The sequence below is a fragment of the Chaetomium tenue genome (genome assembly GCF_020726465.1).
Source record: "Chaetomium tenue strain MPI-SDFR-AT-0079 chromosome Unknown F5144scaffold_6, whole genome shotgun sequence".
Classification (NCBI taxonomy): Eukaryota; Fungi; Ascomycota; class Sordariomycetes; order Sordariales; family Chaetomiaceae; genus Chaetomium; species Chaetomium tenue.
Genome location: NW_027117334.1, coordinates 3,537,073 through 3,554,050, shown reverse-complemented (window position 1 = coordinate 3,554,050; position 16,978 = coordinate 3,537,073). Strand labels below are relative to the sequence as shown.

Genomic DNA, 16,978 nt, shown 5'->3' with positions numbered 1-16,978 from the left:
CTACGGGTCCTCATCGCCCTCCATTCTGGCCTAGAGAGTACGGTTAGCAATCCGCCCTCGCAACCCCCGCACGGCTCGACTTACCCTCATAGCGCCAGCGCCGCCCAATTCCTTCTCCAAGCCACCTTCAAACTCCCTCGGGTAGCTCTTCCGATCGGCGTACGTCAACTTGACACCGTAGCACACGGTGAGGAAGGCAGCCACAAAGACACCGATTTGAAAGAGGCCCTTGCCGGGGCTGACCCATGTGTACTCCCACGTCGAGAACATGCCGAGGATATCGTGGTCTTCGTGCACCGGCTCGCCAAAGTTCCTCCGCTCTTGCTTATCCCACCAGTCGGCATGGGGATCACGGAATTGGCGCTTGACGCGGGGAGGGTTGATGAAGCCGCCGTTCTGCGCGAAATTGTCAGCCCCAGTCATCTGCTGCTCTGAGTCCGATTGAACACACCATGTCTGGATCCTCCGCCGCCGTAAGTTTTGGATAGTCACTGTCGGGGTACTTTTCATCCATCTTCTTCCTGCCGACCATAGACTCGGGGAGGAAGGTTCGTTGCTGGATCAAGGGAAGCCGTCGCGCCGCGGGGAGGGCAGCCGCTCGGAAGGGCGACGCCCGCACAATGTGGCGGGACAGCATCTGCGAGCTGGGTTAGCTTGGGTATTCAGTCGTTACGATTCGAAACGTAGTGGACGTGCCTTGGCGTTCGTGGTGCCTCAATGCCAATAGTCGTGGGGAGGCTTGATGATGTCGATTGAATGCGCAACTCGCTAGCTTGGGAGGTTCAAGGTTGTGGTTGGACACCAGCTACCCTGATTGGTCAAACCACCCCCACCTCTGTCCTCAAACTTCAGGCATCCATAGCTCCCAGCCAGCTGCCAACCCCGGGAATCGCCTTCAGGCTTGCAGCAAGTGTGGAATTTTTTGTCGGCTCTCAAAGTTTTGCTGCCAACGAGCATTTTCAACGCAAATCACGCCGCAGCCAGCCTCACAGAGTCGTAGTCATGCCCAGATTCTGAGACAAGATAACTTGAGATTTTAGCATTCGCCTGACCCAATTTTCATCCTACCAGATGCCAGATTCGTCGAGATCTCGGCCGTTTTCCCGTCGCGGTATCCCTTGTCACTATGACAGAGATCGCGTCACCCAGCCCAACACACGCAAATCTGCCTGCAACTCCCGGCGATAATGGTCAACACAACGAGCAACCGCCATCCGCAACGGGCCCTGAAACCACGAATTCCGTCAAACACGACCCCGATAATCCATCCCAGGCCACCAACGGATTCGATAATCACAAAGAAACTCTGGAATCGCCCGATGAGCAGCAGACCGAAACCAAAACTCCACAGAGCAACGGCGTCCACGCGCGTGAGGCACTGAGCACCGACGACGGGCCCCCGGCCAAACGACGCCGAGTACGCGCGACAACCCCAAATAACACGGTGCGCAAACCGAAACCCGAGTCGCCGCCATGGAAAAAAATCGAAGCGGAGGGCCCGTCGACCTTCATGGGTGGCGACGGGCGACGAAAGTCGGGGCGCATTAATACCGTGCCCCTCGAGCTGCAACCTGGCGACAAGCGTATAACGAGACGAGTATCACACAATCAACAGCCCAGTCCGCCTAAGAACCGCAATGGGTCAAGCAACGGGCATGCGCTGTCAACTCCTAGTGCATCCGCTAAGCGTGGCGTGTCCTCGGGCAAGCAGCCGCCGCCTAGGCAGGCAACTAACAAGGCTTCCTCACGAAAATCCGCAGCACAGGAACCGAGGCGGGTTACCACACCTGCAAAGCAATCTCTTGGCACGCGCCGCTCGACGCGTCATCTTAAGGAAACCGACGACGATGGCGATGAGACACCCAGCGGGGTCCGCACGACTCCCCGCATCAAACTGCGGGTCAGGCCACCGCTAACGACGATACCCCTTGTCCACCGCGAACAGGCAAATCTCCGTCCCAAGCTCGGGCCCAGTTTTGAGGAGTTCTTTGAGCGCGCTGCGGAGATACCGGTCGAGCAAGGGGGCCTCTTCGTGCCAGCGGACGATGGCCCACGATACACGGAAGAGACGATATTGGAAGATGCCCGCCTCATTCTGCGCGTGGAGAAAGAGGTGGAACCCGGCGGTACCCTCGCCGAGGGGAGATGCTCAGTGTTTGAGCCTGAGCCCGAGGAGGAACCGAGGCACTGGGCGCATGCGGACCATCTCCTCAAGGCGATGTCCAACTTTCGAAAACTGATGCTCGACGAGCAGCGACGGCACCGAGCCACGGCTAAGAGGCTTGCTATCGCCTGTGAGGCTGAGTGGAGAAGGCGGAACCCGCAACCGAAAACGGCAGAGGAGATCGAGCTCGAGCAGATCGATCAGAGCAAGGCCAAGTGGCGACAAGTCAACAGGGTAATCACGGGTACTTGGGAAAACGTCAGGGCGGAGGTGAACCGCACGCGGTTAGCGGAATGGGAAGCAGAGGAGCAGCGGCGAGTGAAGGCGGCTCTCAACATGGCTGTCAGTGCCTCGGAAAGAAAGCTCAAGGCCCGGCAAACCCGTTTCGATACCGAAGAACTGTCTGACGAAGACTTGACCGACGACATGGTCTCGGATGGGGATGACGAAGATGGCTTGGATGGCGACTCGGAGGCCACCGACGATATGCAGGAAGTGGATGAGGACGACGAAGATAATATGTCGTCCTCGGATGACGATGAAGACAAACAGTCCGAGTTGTCAGACGAAGGCCTTACACAGGAACAGCTACTGGAGAAGTACGCTGATCTGCCAGCGCTGGATACCTCATCGGAACAGAAGGCGGGTTCAGAGGGAGCGGCTCTTGGAGACGAAACTACAACTCCAGCTCCCGATTTCGATGACACCAGCGACGAGTCGATCGATATGGATGATGACTTGGGGTCGACCGAGGAGGAATCGGAGGAGGACGATGAACCTGGCAACGATGAAGCCGAGGAGTCCGAAGGGGAACCCGGCGGGCTTCTCGGCCTTTTGTTCGGAAAGTCAGAGTTGAAGAAGCTGGAAGATGAGGCTGCTGCCGAAGATCCCTCTACTGAAGACGTCGAAATGGCTGATGCCGATGCTCCCCCGATCCCCGAAGGGGAAGTCGACAGCCACGACCAAGATGAGCGCGCTACCAAGGAGACTGGCCAACTAGTGGCGACCAAAACATCGGGAGCAGTAACGGTACCAGGGCAGGGCCCTTCGTCTTTAGCGCTGTCTGCCAAGGAGCACACCCAGGAGTCGTCTACAGGGGCTGCCATGCTGGATGCTGCAGCACAGCAATCCTTGCTGGCCACCGTGAATGGCGCATCGACGGGCCCGGCTACACCATTATTAGGAAGCTTACCCTTTGCGACCGTAGTGGAGGAGGAGCAGGATATGCCCATGACGGATGCTCTAGGAAACTTGGAAGGGACTGAGAAGATCGAGGCGCTTCTGATCCCATCAATAACGCATCACAGCCCGGAAACCGAGCCTATCACCATCGTGCATAGCCCATCCGGAAGTCAATCGCCGCGGGCTTCTGACGACACCAAACCGACCGATGCGGAGACGCCCACGTCAGTGTCTCTGCTTAATCCGCCCAAGACAGACAGCAGATCCACATCGCCACAGCCCGCAGCGCCGAAAACCGAGATACCCTTCCTCTTGCGGGGAACGCTCCGCGAGTACCAGCACCTCGGCCTTGATTGGCTTGCCGCCCTTTATGCTAATAACACGAACGGCATCCTCGCTGATGAAATGGGCCTCGGCAAGACCATCCAGACCATCGCACTCTTGGCACATCTGGCCTGCCATCACGAAGTCTGGGGCCCTCACCTAGTAATCGTGCCCACAAGTGTCATGCTCAACTGGGAGATGGAGTTCAAGAAGTGGTGTCCCGGGTTCAAGATCCTCACTTACTATGGCAATCAGGAAGAACGCAGGAGGAAACGCCATGGGTGGAAGAACGATGACATCTGGAATGTGTGCATTACGTCTTACCAAATGGTTCTCCAGGATCAGCAAGTCTTCCGGCGAAGACAGTGGCATTACATGATCCTCGACGAAGCCCACAACATCAAGAACTTCAAGTCACAACGCTGGCAAACCCTCCTCGGCTTCAACACGCATTCTCGGTTGCTCCTCACCGGGACCCCGCTCCAGAACAACCTCACGGAGCTTTGGTCGCTGCTCTACTTCCTGGCTCCCCCCGAAAACGGCGAAGGCGGATTCGTCGACCTCAAGGAATTCCACAACTGGTTCTCTAGGCCGGAATCACAGATCCTTGAGAGCGGGCGGGAGCAACTGGACGACGAAGCGCGTGCCATCATCTCGAAGCTGCACAAGGTTCTCCGGCCATACCTGCTCCGCCGTCTGAAGGCGGACGTCGAGAAGCAGATGCCGGGAAAGTACGAACACGTCGAGTTTTGCCGGCTCTCCAAACGCCAGCGCGAGCTGTATGATGGTTTCCTGTCTCGTGCCGACACACGGGAAACCCTGAACTCGGGGAATTACATGTCTATCATCAACTGTCTTATGCAACTCCGGAAGGTGTGCAACCATCCAGACTTGTTCGTCGACCGACCTATCATGTCGTCGTTCCGCATGCAGCGGTCGGTTGCCTCGGACTTTGACGTCCGTGACCAGCTCGTGAGGAAGAAGTTACTGGCCGTCAAACCGATGGAAACCGTCAGCCTCAGTTTTCTCAACATGATCCCCACGCAATACGAGGGCATGTCAAGCACGGACGCCGACCGAATTTCGCAGCTGAGCACCCACCGCATCCTCCTCGATCTGAGGGAGGCCCAAAAGACACGGGCCAACAATGCCTACCATGCCTTGGACCCGGCTTCAGTCAAGTCCAACCTGGTGTATCTAGAGAGCGCCGCGCGGTGGGGCCGCTTCGAGGAGCTGCAGCACTGCGTGTATCTGAACGCGCTCCGTCGCCAGCAGCGGCCCATCTACGGCAAGCGGCTCGTCGAGATGCTGACGCTGGATACCCACCGCCGGCCCTTCAAGCAACGGCCCAAGGTACCGCAAAAGATCATGAGCTGGTTCGAAGAGGACTTGCACCTTTTGCACAACGCCATCCCGACGCTCCAGCAGCGGGCAGACTCGATGGAGACGACCATCAGCAAGTTTGCCTGTGTTACACCGGCCGTCGTGGCGGGCGACATGGGTAGACTACTGTTGGGGCCAAAGGGAGTGGAGTCGTTTGTGGAGACTGACCTGAAGCTGTCCGCGCCGGTCAAGTACGCTCCGTTCATGCCAAAGGAGCGGCCCGCAGACCCGTGGCACGAAGCACGCATGCGGCTGTCGATCCAGTTCCCCGACAAGCGTCTCCTCCAGTACGACTGCGGCAAACTGCAGACCCTCGACAAGCTCCTTCGCCGGCTGCAAGCCGGAGGGCACCGCGCCCTGATCTTCACGCAAATGACCAAGGTGCTGGACATCCTCGAGCAATTCCTCAACATCCATGGCCACAAGTACCTCCGACTCGATGGCGCGACCAAGGTAGAGCAACGGCAGATCCTCACGGACCGCTTCAACCACGACCCGCGCATTTTGTGTTTCATACTCTCGACGCGGTCCGGTGGTTTGGGCATCAACCTCACGGGGGCCGACACGGTCATCTTCTACGACCAGGACTGGAACCCGGCCATGGACAAGCAGTGCCAGGACCGGTGCCACCGCATCGGGCAGACGCGCGACGTGCACATCTACCGGTTGGTCAGCGAGCACACCATCGAGGCCAACATCCTGCGCAAGGCCGGTCAGAAGCAAATGCTCGACGACGTGGTCATCCAGGAAGGCGAGTTTACGACCGACTACTTCAACAAGCTCTCGGTGCGGGACGTTATCGGCACCGACGGCGAAGTGCTGGCCAACGAGGACGACGTCGCGGCCAACGCGGCCATGGACCGCATCCTCGGCGGCGTCGAAAGCAGCAACCCGCGCAGTGCGGGCCGCGTGCTGGAGCAGGCCGAGGACAAGGAGGACGTTGCGGCCGCGCGCGTCGCGGAGAAGGAGATCCAGCAGGACGATGCCGATTTCCTTGAGCAGCAGCCCGCGTCTGGCGTGTCGAGCGTCGGAAAGGCCACGCCCAGGGAGAGCACCACGGAGCCCATGTCAGCCGTGGGCAGGTCGGGGCTGGGGCTGTTTGCTGAGTCGGTGGAGGATGGGGTGGTGGAGGCCGAGGAGGGGGCTGAGGTGGAGCATAATGCGTTCGGGGAGAGGATGCGCACCATCGATGATTACATGCTGCAGTTCATGGCCAAGGCGCTCGAGAACACGCCGCTGGAGCTGCCCAAGGACAAAAAGAGGGGCAGAAAGAAGGGGAGGGATACGAGGAAGCGCTGACGCTAAATGTTGTCCTACTGGTAAAGGCATGGGTGGCATGGCATGGCGCGGGGTGTTGGTTGAGCATGTATTATAAATTAGCATTCTTTGGACGTCCGCATATGCTTGGGATGTATGTTTGGGTTGGTTTGGCATAGACATGGCTGTGTGGCCCGAGAACGGGGGAATGACACCCATGACGAGATATGATGTAGCGGCTTCTGAGCAAGTAATCAGAGAAATTCACCTCATTACCGCGAGTGTCACTGAAACATCCCTTACTGTAACTCGATCAAACCATTACCGTACTGTATTAACCATTTACATCCATTCTTCCTCAGCACTTTACCATCCCCCATCCACTAGACATTACCCTTCCCCGCTCACCGATTCTTCTCCCAAAACCCATTCCACGCCTCCTTCTTCGCCGCCACCTGCTCCGTCACCCCCTGCGTCAACGCCCCCTCCGGCGCAATCCCCGCCAGCACCGCCTCCACGCCATGCCACCAGTGCGCATGCATCTCCCGCCAACCCCTACTCACCGCACCATCCACCTTCCTCACCACATCCCACCCAAACCTCTCCGCCGACGGCGCCCCCCGCGGCACCCCACGACAATTCCCCTGGCTCCGCACCTCCCCCGGCGTCACCACCACGCTATCGACATGCGCCGTGGCCGGATCCGTCGCCAGTTCCCGCGCGAGGCCCGCCCCAAAGGCCCGGTTGAAGGCTTTCGTCGCGCCGTACATCACCAGCCAGGGCAGGCCGATGTGGGCGGCGGAGGAGAGGCTGACGATCAACGACCGCTCGTGGCTGCCCGCTGTCGGGGCGGAGAGGGTGGGCAGGAGGAGGGCGGTGAGGCGGGCCATGAAGCGCGCGTTCTGGTTGATGACGGCGTCGACGTCGGCGGGGGTGTAGGTGGCGTGGGTGCGGAAGGGGGGGATGGCGATGGGGTTGCCGCCGACGTTGTTGATGAGGATGGTGATGGTGAGGGGGGAGAGGGTGGCGAGGGCGGTTTGCATTTCTTCTGGCGTGGCGGTGCGCGCGTCCAAGGGGAGGGTGCGCACGAGGGTGGCCGGGCGGGATAGGTGGAGGGCGCGGAGGGTGAGTGCGGCGGATTCGAGCTCGTCCGGGAGGTGGCCGAGGAGGATCACGCCGAAGCCTTGGTCGAGGAGGGCATTGGCGATGCCGAAGCCGATGCCGGCGCTGGCGCCGGTGATGAGGGCGTAGGCGTCGGTGTTGGCGCGTTTGTATTTTTTGAGGGGTTGGGAAGGGGTGATGAAGTGGAAGGAGAGGAATTGGGCGGTGGAGTAGAGGAATACAAGCACTACACCGGCGCCAATGCCGGCGAGGGCGCCGAGGATGGCCGTCTCCGCGTTGGGCATGGCCATTTTGGGCATGGTGTTGAGGAGTGAGCCTGAGTGAGCTCAAATGATGGGAGGGAGGGACTTGGGGTGAGAGTGAGGTGAGAGGGAGGTGGTTGGCGAAGTTTGTTTGTCAAGTGAAGTCAAATTAATTCGACAAGTCACCAACAGAAAGACAGGGGTTCCGTTTGCACGCCAATCACTTGCATGCAATAGACTCCGTGGCTGGCTGGGCGATTCAGCTGTGCCGCTTTCGGTTTCGGTGTGGAACTCACTGCTCACTGTTCGCTGCTCGGGTTGATCAAATCCCCTGAGTTTTGGCGTTACTATTTGCAAACATCTCAAAAATTGTCAATAGTACTTCATGGAGCAGCCACAATCACATTAATTACCCCCTCTATCTGTCATGTATCTAGGACCACACAAACCCCCTAATCCGTCTTCGGCGGGCAGACAGTGCCCTCCACAATGACATCCACAGCCGCATGCACAATCAGCGCGGCCTTAGCACCTCCACGGCACGTAGGGTAGGTGAGAGGGGTCGTCGCGTAAGTAAGCACATCCGCCAAGGCACCCTTGCCAAAGGTATACTGGCCCGGCGCGCACTTGTCGATCGGCAGGCAGTCGAGGTCGACGTGGATCTCGGCGAGCGCGTACGGCGCGTTCAGCAGGTAGGTGACGGTGACGCGCCCGGAGGCGTTCGCGGTAGCCACCCAGATGCCCACATCGGTCGCCTTGGAGATGTCGTTGTTGCCCGCGCCGACGTACAGCGGGCCGCTGATGCCGGCCTGCAACTCGGCGAGCGTGGGCGTGGCGTACCAGCCCCACCGGTTGCAGCCCTGGCCCGACTGGGTGTTGAGGGCGATGGACTTCTGCGCCGACTGGTAGCCGAAGGCGGTGCCGAGGCCGCAGGCGGTGGTGACGGGGGGCTCCACCGGCGGGCAGGCGTCGACGTTGCAGGTCGAGCAGCGGTAGACCACGCCGATGTAGGGGGTGGTGGTGTCGCGGGACAGGCACTGGCCAGAGCTGCTGCGGCTGGTGCAGGCGGGCTGGTTGGCGAAGGTGGTGGTGGACGCGTCGGCGGTGGATTCGACCTCACCGGAGAACTCGAGGTAGAAACCCAGGGCCTCGCGGTCGCCGTTGGGGCACATGCCCGCGAGCAGGTCCTTGACAGGGCTGGCGGCGGAGGTGCCGAGGATGTCGCTGAAGGGCAGCTTGCAGAGGAGCCCGTTGCTGCCGTTGGGGTCACAGACGAGGTTGTTCGTGGGGGCAGACGGCGAGCTGCCGCTCAGCTGCCAAGCGACAGCGCCGTTCTTGTAGTTGTAGCCGGGGAAGGCCTCGAAGTTGAAGTAGATGTTGGTGCCGACAAAGTCAAGGCAGACCCTGGACGACGCGGTGGGTGCGTTGGCATCGCCAATGTAGATGGGCGGGCACTGCTCCGAGAAGTTGTTCTCGAGAGAGAGCTGGATCGTGTGCTTGTCCGGGAAGGCGGCTCCGCGGAGCTTGCAGTCGTTCTCGCAGACATCGTAGCCCGTGCGCTTCAGGAGCTGGCGAGAGAACTGCCCAGGGGCAGCGAGCGCGAGGCCGGCGCCGGCGAGGATGAGGGAGGAGGCGGTCTTCATGGTCAGGGGAGGTCTGAGAACTACTGATGGCCAAGCTTCAAGTCCCCGCTGCACAAGACGACGACGCCGAGGTATTTGTAGTTATTCGGCTCCCAGCGCATGGTGGTTTGCCCTAGAGCTGAGCAGTGGGGATGGGGCGGGTCTAGACCAGCATCGTGGGCTGTTAACAAAAGCTAGCCCCTGAACCGGCGAATCAATGCCGGTGGCGTTCCACATTGATCTCAGCTCGCCGGAAGCTATTGTTTTTGGCCCACCTATCCCGAATAGCTCAGGCCGGAATGGGGCTTGCCTTAGCGACTGAACGGGACCAATCTGCCGGGACATCCGACAATAGTACGGTCTCACTTGGCCCGATCACTTCACGTGGCGGCGACGACAGGCACGGCCAGGCCGCGACCGCATCTCAGCCGTCGGGAGGACTTGTATGCCGGCTCAATCACTCGGGCCTAGACCACCAACGACCTGACATGTCAAACCACAATCCTCTTCACCACCACGCCCGCCGCGGCATAGCACAGTGCGCTCACCACATACGGCAAGCCCAACGCCCAACCCCCAATGCGCATGCCCGTCACCCACAAACCAGGCATCACGATGGACCCCACCAGCGTGCCGACCGTCCGCACCAGCATGACCACCGAGAACATCTGCGCAGCATGGCCCTCCCCATCCGCACTTCCAGCCGCCATCATACTCGGCGCCCTCAGCAGCGAGTACGTAAACATGGGCAGGGCAATGCCCAACGCATAGACCAACAACGACGGCACCAACACCCCCACCGTCGGCGACACAGCAATCGCCGCGGCCCCCAGCACCGAAAACACCAAGCACACATACGCATGCACCACATTCTGCGCATCCGCCCCATCCCTCCCCGCCTGGACTGCTCCCACACCACCACCACCACCCCCCATAGAAGCCCCAACCTGCGCCCCCGCCTGGACCACCCTCCCCCGCCTCCATCTCAACACCCTCGGCACCACCCCCGCCAAAACCACAAAATTCCACACGGCCTTCACCGACAGCAAATACCCCACGCTCGCAAACCGCCAGCCGTACCGCTTGGACATGTACAGCGGCAGCAGCTTGGTGTCGGACGACGCGAGGGAGGCGAGGAAAAACACGGTGAAGAGCAGCGTGAGGTTGCGGGTGGGGTGGCGGAGGAGGGTGAGGAGAGTGTGCAGGCGGGTGGTGGTGTGTTTGTGCCAGGAGTAGGAGGAGCGCGGGCTGTCCTCCTCGTCGTGTGGGGTGGGGGTGGTGATGAGGGGGGCGTCTTCGGCGGTTGGGTCCGGGTCGTGGTCGCTTTCTGGGGGTGGTGTTGTTGCTGTTGTTGACGGTGGTGGTGGTGCTGCTGCTGCTGCGGTGTCGGCTTCTTCGTCGGGAGAGTTGGGCTGGGGCAGTGGCAGCGCGGAGACGACGGGGACGGCGAGGAGCAGGATGGCGATGCCCAGCCAGAGGGGCAGCCAGAGGAGGGCCGTCATGGTGGCGGAGGCGAGGGCCGGACCGAGCTGCAGTGAGAAGACGGATGAAACGGCGTTGACGTAACCGAAGAAGGTTGCGCTGCGGCCCGCGTTAGCCAGCCTGTCATACCCGTGTCTGTTTTGTACTTGTGTCCCGGGCGAAGCCAAAACTCACCGGAGCACATGGTCGTCGGTCAGCTCCGAGACCAGGGCATAAACGATCGAGTTGAAGACGCAGTCGCCGCCGAGGAACGAAAACATCGGCGCGGCCATGATCGCCTGCACCGGCAGCAGGCGGTCAAAGTAGCCCACGGCAAAAGTCCACGCCAACAGAAAGACGCGCGGGACAAGGTTGAGACACAACACAAAGCGGTGGCCGTAGTGGTCCGCGAGACACACGAGCGGGATGGTCATGACAAAGTCTATTACATCATCTTAGCACATGCTACGGCCAGCTCGAAACATCGACATCATCATCAACTCGACAAGAGGCTCCTACCGCCAGCAACCCACGACGCTTCCGTAACACCCTGGAGCCAGCCCAGCTGCTGCTGCACCTCGTCGATCTTGCACAGCTCCTCCGGCACCGACCCGTCCGGCCGCAGCACCGAGGGATCGGCGGCGGCATAGTGTTGGCGACACAGACGGCTCTCGATCACGCGGCTCACCGGGAGTTGGTACAGGCTCCAGGCGAGATTGACCAGAGCGACGAGCAGCAGCAGCGGCCGAATGGCGCGACGCGGTGCCGATGGCGGGATTGGTTTGGGCCGGGCACCCGGAGAGCGGCGCCGTGGATGCGCCATGCGGCAAGCGGCGTTGCCGGCAGTGGTAGCGGTGCGTGGTGTGGTGGTGTCTGCCATTGCCGGTTGCCGAGCGCTGGAAACTGCTGCAGCTGGGGAGCAGCGGTGAGCTGAAGGAGCGCCCAGGCTGCGGGACAGGCAACAAATTAATTTGGCGCCTGGGACAGACCCTAGAAAACTACCCGTGCCGCAACCCCGCTTTCCTTGTGTCACCTCCCCACTGATCCTCATTGATCCTCCCGCTTCCTTCTCAAAGCTCAAATTCCACCTCCCAGTTGCTCGCTGTGACAAGAATATCTCATGAAATCCCAACACAAGCCTAAATCGGAAGAATTGAGATGAGAGAACTGCACCCCCGTGGATGGGGGTACTTTGAGTCCCCTGACAGAGCAGATTGTACCGTCTGTAGATACTTATTTTCCTCCTGCTTTGCCCTTTTCAGTTCAATCATCGGACGTACTGTGGCGGAGGAGACTTGGGTTGCTGTTGTTGGCCGTGCTCTAAGGGCGAGTCGGGCAGGCCTGGGGTCAAAGGCGAGACGCTTTTGGTCTCGGTAATCGCAGTGCTCGGCTCGTTCTTGGCCGTGTCAAGCTCGGCGCTGTCGTGGCCATGCCCATCCAGCTCAAACTTGCCAGTGTCGCTGGCCATCTCGATGCGGAACAGGCGGCCATCGACCTCGTAGACGGCGCTCATCTGCTGCATGACCGCCTGGCTCTGCTGCTGGCTTTGCAGTGGGTCTTGGAGTGGGTCGAGAGGTTTGGGCGGCTCGCCGGCGTCCGACATGGGCCCGGCCGATAGCGTGCCCGACCTGTCACTGGCAACCCGGGTGTGCGTGCCCTGGCTGGTCCTGCGTGACCGTCGGAAGTACCAAAACACCAGACCGGCGGCGATCACGAAGAGCAGCCCGCCCACAACACCAACAGCGATGCCGATGATGGTGCCCTGGGACATGCCGTCGCCAGAAGAACTGCTGACCCCACCCTCTGTTGGCTCCACGTTAGCACCGTCCCGCTGCTACCCGCGCCCATCGAGCGGGGGGGGAACTCACCAGGCGGATCGCTGTGATCGCAGAGATAGACCTGCGAACACGTGGTCTTCTCATATATGTACAGGTCCTTGACGTAGTTCTGATAACAGCTAAAATTGCCGTAGCCGTTCTCGCCCGTGCCCGCGAACTGGCCCTCGTCGACGCGCGGGCCGAGAGTCGCCCGGAACACCACGCCGGTGTCGGTGAAGAGGCCGGATGTGTTGGTGTTGACCCAGAGCGCGGCCTGTCCTGGCGTCGTCACCACCACAGCCACGTCCTTCGGCTGCGGGCCGGGGTCCTGCTCGAAGTAGGCGATCTGCGACGACACCACGCCGCTCTGGTCGCGGCAGTCAGCGAGCACGACATGCTCACCCTCATCGCGGGCGTGCAGCCGATGCGAAGAGTAGCCAACGGCGGCAGCGCCGGCCGGGGAGATGTGGGAGGGGTGTAGGAAGAGGCTGGCGATGAGGACGAGATTAGGCAGCCGTAACCTGGACCCGGTGGTCCCGGCCGCTCGCCGGCGCCGACTTGTTGGTTGAGGGTTGCCCATTGGGAATCGGGAATCCGAACACAAGGTCCTGACACGGGCCCGGAGGAGGCGGGATTCAATAAAGTAGCGGGAGCGGGCGGGGCCGTCTTCGGCAACTAATAGGGTCCGGAGGGTGAGACGATTGGGTTGCGATTTGCGATGATTGGAATGATGGATCGCAAACAGACCCGACAGACAGGAACCGTCTGGCTAGCGTGGTCAAGCGGACGACTTAGACGAGATTAGTTACGAGAGAGGAGTCGTCAAGTCTCCAGGGAAGATGCTTTCTCAAAAATGGCGAACTTGCCCAAAATGCAAAATGCATCCCTCCTCCTCAGTCAGCACTGATAACCCCATTTTGAGGGGTTCAGCCGACAGCCACCCAATAAATGGCGTGAAACGGCTGGGAAAGTTCTTGATTTTCGATCAAGGCCACCAATGAGCGAGGCCTGACGAACACCCATGCCGGCATTAGTGCTGACGCTACTTCTTTTTTGGTGCACAGACGGAGGTCTGGACCACTTGGGGATGAAGAGGGAAAGTGGGAGCAACTCACAGAGACAAGCACGACCAGCAGTCCGCCATCAGGTGCGCTCGCGTGACTTCCGTGTTTGGGGTGAAAATTCGAGATTCAACTCTCACACGTGACGCGTACCAGCTTTTTCACCGCTTGTCATCTTTTGAAGAAGGAACGAGTGGTCCTGATACGCAGATTAATTTCATCTAATTTCATCTTCGTTATTTGCTACAATGGCTGACTCAGTCAACCCTCCGCAAAACAGAGGCATTTTCGCGCGCATCCAAAATGCCACCGACCATGAGCTCCGAACGGTGCTTGCAGGTCTTTGTGAAGTAAACCCACCAGGAGGAAGGCTGCAGAGATGTTCAGTGGCCTAGAAAAGGCTGCCAAAGTCCTTGGGGAAAGCAGTCAACCACCCACGCCGCTGTACATATGTTCGAACTGCAAAGAGGCGTACAGCGAGGTTCAGAACGCGCCCGACGCTTGTCATTATCACCCAGGTGAGTGGTGTCGTCAGTGGCTGCCGCGAGATACGACAAAGCACTCCGATCACTAACACTGGCAAATTTAGGCACTGTTGTCATCAACCATGACAACGATGAAGCCTGGGTGGACTGCGACCCCGAGCAAATTTTTGATGACCCGGAGATGCGGGAAGAGAACCCCGAAGGGTTCATGTGGACCTGCTGCGATGAGGCTTTCGATGCTGTCGGCTGTAAGCTGGGCTTTCATCAACAGCGCGGCGTAAAGACACCAACGGCCGCGCCCGTGTTGCCCACAGATGGGGAACGCGAGAATAAACGTGCTCGGCGATCCTGAGACAACACCACTGTGGTTCAACACATGGGCAGGTGATGACGGGACTAAATTGTAACTAGGAATTGCTTTCGAGAGCAAAACTATACCCCATCTTTGGCTACCACCCATACATCCAACACACTACAAGTCCTCAAACGGCTTCCACTCGTTCATAACCATGTCCACAGTCCGCTTCGTGGCCTCGTCCAGGTCCTCCTTCGGCAGTCCCAGGATCTCGGTTGCCGTCTTGCTCGTCCCCGCGAAGTCGCTCGAGTCGTTGGCAGCATCAAAGACGCCGCCATACAGCGTCTTGGCAAACCCGCGCCGGTTCCCCTTCTTCAGCTCCGCCGCGCCCTCCTTCACCCGCTTCGCAACAGGCTCGTACGAGATCTCCCAGTCCGCATCCGTCGTCCCCAGCACCCGGTGCAGGCTATCCAGCATATCCCGCTGCGACACGCGGAAGCTGTGCACCAGCACCTGCCCATTCTTGAAATCCGCCAACGACGGCGACGCGCCCGTCTCCGGCAGACTCAATAACGCTGCCAGCGCGCGCCCGCACTGGTCCCACGTGCTCACCGTGATGGTCCTCAGCCCATCATCAAAGAACGTCACCTTGCGCTCGCGGATCTCAAACCCAAACCACTCATTCCCCAACGCCAAACTCCACTCATACCAAAACCCGCACGACATCGTCAGCGCCGCGGACACGCCATTCCCGGTGACATCCGCCACGCGCTGCAGCGCAAACTTGGCGTAGATATCATCCGGGCTGGGGTTGCTCGCCGGCGGGAACCCGTACGCGTTGGGCATGATGTAGGACACGCCGGCCTTGCCGGCCGCCGCGGCGATGCGGCCGTGCAGGTCGGGCGGGGCGTCGACGCCCAGCGTGATGGCGAGAAATTGCTGGCCCTGCAGGGCGGCGACGAGGGAGGCTTCGTCGTCGTAGTTGACGGCGATCTTGGTCACGCCTTCGGGGAGCGTGCTGTTGCTGCCCGCGCGGGTGAGGGCGGTCACGGTGTGCTGGCCCGTGGCGAGCAGGGATTTGGCGAAGGCGCCGCCGATGCGGCCGGAGGCCTGTTGGTAAGGGTTAGAAGTTGGTGGTGGTGAGGGGGGTGTGAGGTTGTGAAGGGGGTGGGGTGGAATGGGACTTACGCCGATGATGGCAACTCGCTCGAGGGGCTTGGTGGCGGTAGACATGATGGCGTTGAGTGGTGGATGGACTGGGTAAGTCTTGGTTGGTTTTGGTTACAGAATGGGATAGGATGTGAAGATATCAAGGCTGACTTTGCTTTGATGTCGGCTGATGGAGGACCTGGGAGAGAACGGACAAAGACATGATCTTGATCATCTTTATACCTCACTGCCCCCCCTCATCTTTCACGACTTCACCGCGGACATCGTAGTGTTCCGTGGGCCGGCATCGAACGTTGGGGGCCGGAATTAAGATCGGAGATATGCCAAGCCGTCCCCGGATACAACCCCTGAAAATGCCGGACACAGGCACGGGAGTGACAAAGCAGGCCGATGTGTCGGGACTCCGGAAGCAGACAAGCTTCCAGGGTGGCCTTGATGGAGTCTTGCTGACAAAATTGCGGCTACATCCGTCGCAGCTTAACTCTAATGCAACGATCATATGTCCGCTAACACCAGTGCTACCCATAGATCCTTCAGCAGCGGCTGAGTCTGTCGTCGTCATCCCTTCGGTGTTTGGCGGATTTAGCCCCCCTGTCGGAGATGTCGGGTCATGCCGCTCCGATAGTCCGATTGCTGACCTCTGGTGGTCTATACGTGTTTCACCACATCCTATACGTTAACGGCTTTTTAGGCTGGCTTGCTGGCAGTATCTCCGATTCTCTCATTAAGCCCTTGTGTAACTTGACCCACCTTATCACGGGGATGTGGTCCGAGGAAGCACAGGGCCCAGTAACAGATAAGCATGTCGGTGCGAAACATGGAACATAATGGTCGGACTGTTGAAGAGTTACTATCCCGGGTCTGTTGGCAGAATCGAACGCTTCTGGATATCATTCTACTATGACAGAATGTTGCTCCAGTAATGGAGTTAGTACAAGATTTCAAGCCCTACACCGTGCTGTTTATCGTCGCCTAGGGCTTCCTTCCGGGGGAGAGAGAAATGATATTGCAGGACGGCGAGGTTGCGGTCTCTCTTTTCTTGGCCTCTTAGTCGTCGCCAAGAGACAGCAACTGCTGTCCGACTTATAGTTGAGAGCTTACGGTAGGTACCTAGTTGAAGGAGCTAAGAGTTTAAATTCCAAGGTCGAAGCGGCAGTAATTTCCTCTTTACTCAGCAAATGTACATTTTTTTAGCATTTGGTGTCATCACCGACGTATGTTTTATTTTGGATATCGGCAAGAAGAAGTATCAAGAAACGCAACACAACTAGAATTGTTCTGGCGGTCCTTAGTACTAGAAGCCTGTAGTAACTCGGACTTGATCACATATTCTCTTTTCGATAATGCAAGGCGAGACTAAGCTCCAGCCTTGACTTTAACGAAGACGGCGTGT

At 59.4% G+C, this 16,978-nt stretch overlaps 6 protein-coding genes across 6 annotated transcripts; 2 read left to right on the top strand and 4 right to left on the bottom strand.

Moving 5' to 3' along the window:
* Positions 1-8: 8 nt before the first annotated feature.
* Positions 9-758, bottom strand: F5144DRAFT_584020 (uncharacterized protein). The gene is made up of 3 exons (XM_066789591.1): positions 697-758; positions 452-637; positions 9-396 (listed from the first exon to the last, which is right to left on the bottom strand). Exons 2-3 carry the CDS (start codon positions 635-637, stop codon positions 31-33), a joined length of 552 nt encoding a protein of 183 aa, XP_066640413.1. The 5' UTR covers positions 697-758; the 3' UTR covers positions 9-30.
* A 159-nt stretch (positions 759-917) lies between these two features.
* F5144DRAFT_584015 (SNF2 family N-terminal domain-containing protein) lies at positions 918-6,593 on the top strand. Its single transcript, XM_066789590.1, has one exon. It carries the CDS (start codon positions 1,127-1,129, stop codon positions 6,350-6,352), a length of 5,226 nt encoding a protein of 1,741 aa, XP_066640412.1. The 5' UTR covers positions 918-1,126; the 3' UTR covers positions 6,353-6,593.
* Positions 6,594-7,848, bottom strand: F5144DRAFT_584013 (uncharacterized protein). Its single transcript, XM_066789589.1, has one exon. The coding sequence runs from the start codon at positions 7,729-7,731 to the stop codon at positions 6,715-6,717; it is 1,017 nt and encodes a 338-aa protein (XP_066640411.1). The 5' UTR covers positions 7,732-7,848; the 3' UTR covers positions 6,594-6,714.
* A 278-nt stretch (positions 7,849-8,126) lies between these two features.
* Positions 8,127-13,154, bottom strand: F5144DRAFT_595815 (uncharacterized protein; the record flags this gene model as incomplete). The annotated part of the gene is made up of 8 exons (XM_066790733.1): positions 8,127-8,576; positions 8,790-9,242; positions 9,845-10,187; positions 10,392-10,877; positions 10,953-11,199; positions 11,277-11,704; positions 12,038-12,560; positions 12,626-13,154. 8 exons carry the CDS (start codon positions 13,152-13,154, stop codon positions 8,127-8,129), a joined length of 3,459 nt encoding a protein of 1,152 aa, XP_066640410.1.
* Positions 13,155-13,898: 744 nt separating this feature from the next.
* On the top strand, positions 13,899-14,532 carry F5144DRAFT_369706 (uncharacterized protein). The gene is made up of 2 exons (XM_066784477.1): positions 13,899-14,153; positions 14,225-14,532. Exons 1-2 carry the CDS (start codon positions 14,015-14,017, stop codon positions 14,470-14,472), a joined length of 387 nt encoding a protein of 128 aa, XP_066640409.1. The 5' UTR covers positions 13,899-14,014; the 3' UTR covers positions 14,473-14,532.
* Positions 14,533-14,592: 60 nt separating this feature from the next.
* On the bottom strand, positions 14,593-15,648 carry F5144DRAFT_595814 (uncharacterized protein; the record flags this gene model as incomplete). Its single annotated transcript, XM_066790732.1, has 2 exons — positions 14,593-15,525; positions 15,604-15,648. The coding sequence occupies 2 exons, from the start codon at positions 15,646-15,648 to the stop codon at positions 14,593-14,595; spliced, it is 978 nt and encodes a 325-aa protein (XP_066640408.1).
* Positions 15,649-16,978: the final 1,330 nt, after the last annotated feature.

What these genes read in the sequence shown, in the direction of transcription:
- F5144DRAFT_584020 (XM_066789591.1), bottom strand. Translation starts at nt 637, where the DNA reads ATGCTGTCCCGCCACATTGTGCGGGCGTCGCCCTTCCGAGCGGCTGCC. An exon ending in CGGCGGAGGATCCAGACATG is followed by an intron (nt 397 to 451) that starts GTGTGTTCAATC and finishes AATTTCGCGCAG; the next exon opens with AACGGCGGCTTCATCAACCC.
- F5144DRAFT_584015 (XM_066789590.1), top strand. Translation starts at nt 1,127, where the DNA reads ATGACAGAGATCGCGTCACCCAGCCCAACACACGCAAATCTGCCTGCA.
- F5144DRAFT_584013 (XM_066789589.1), bottom strand. Translation starts at nt 7,731, where the DNA reads ATGCCCAAAATGGCCATGCCCAACGCGGAGACGGCCATCCTCGGCGCC.
- F5144DRAFT_369706 (XM_066784477.1), top strand. Translation starts at nt 14,015, where the DNA reads ATGTTCAGTGGCCTAGAAAAGGCTGCCAAAGTCCTTGGGGAAAGCAGT. An exon ending in CGCTTGTCATTATCACCCAG is followed by an intron (nt 14,154 to 14,224) that starts GTGAGTGGTGTC and finishes TGGCAAATTTAG; the next exon opens with GCACTGTTGTCATCAACCAT.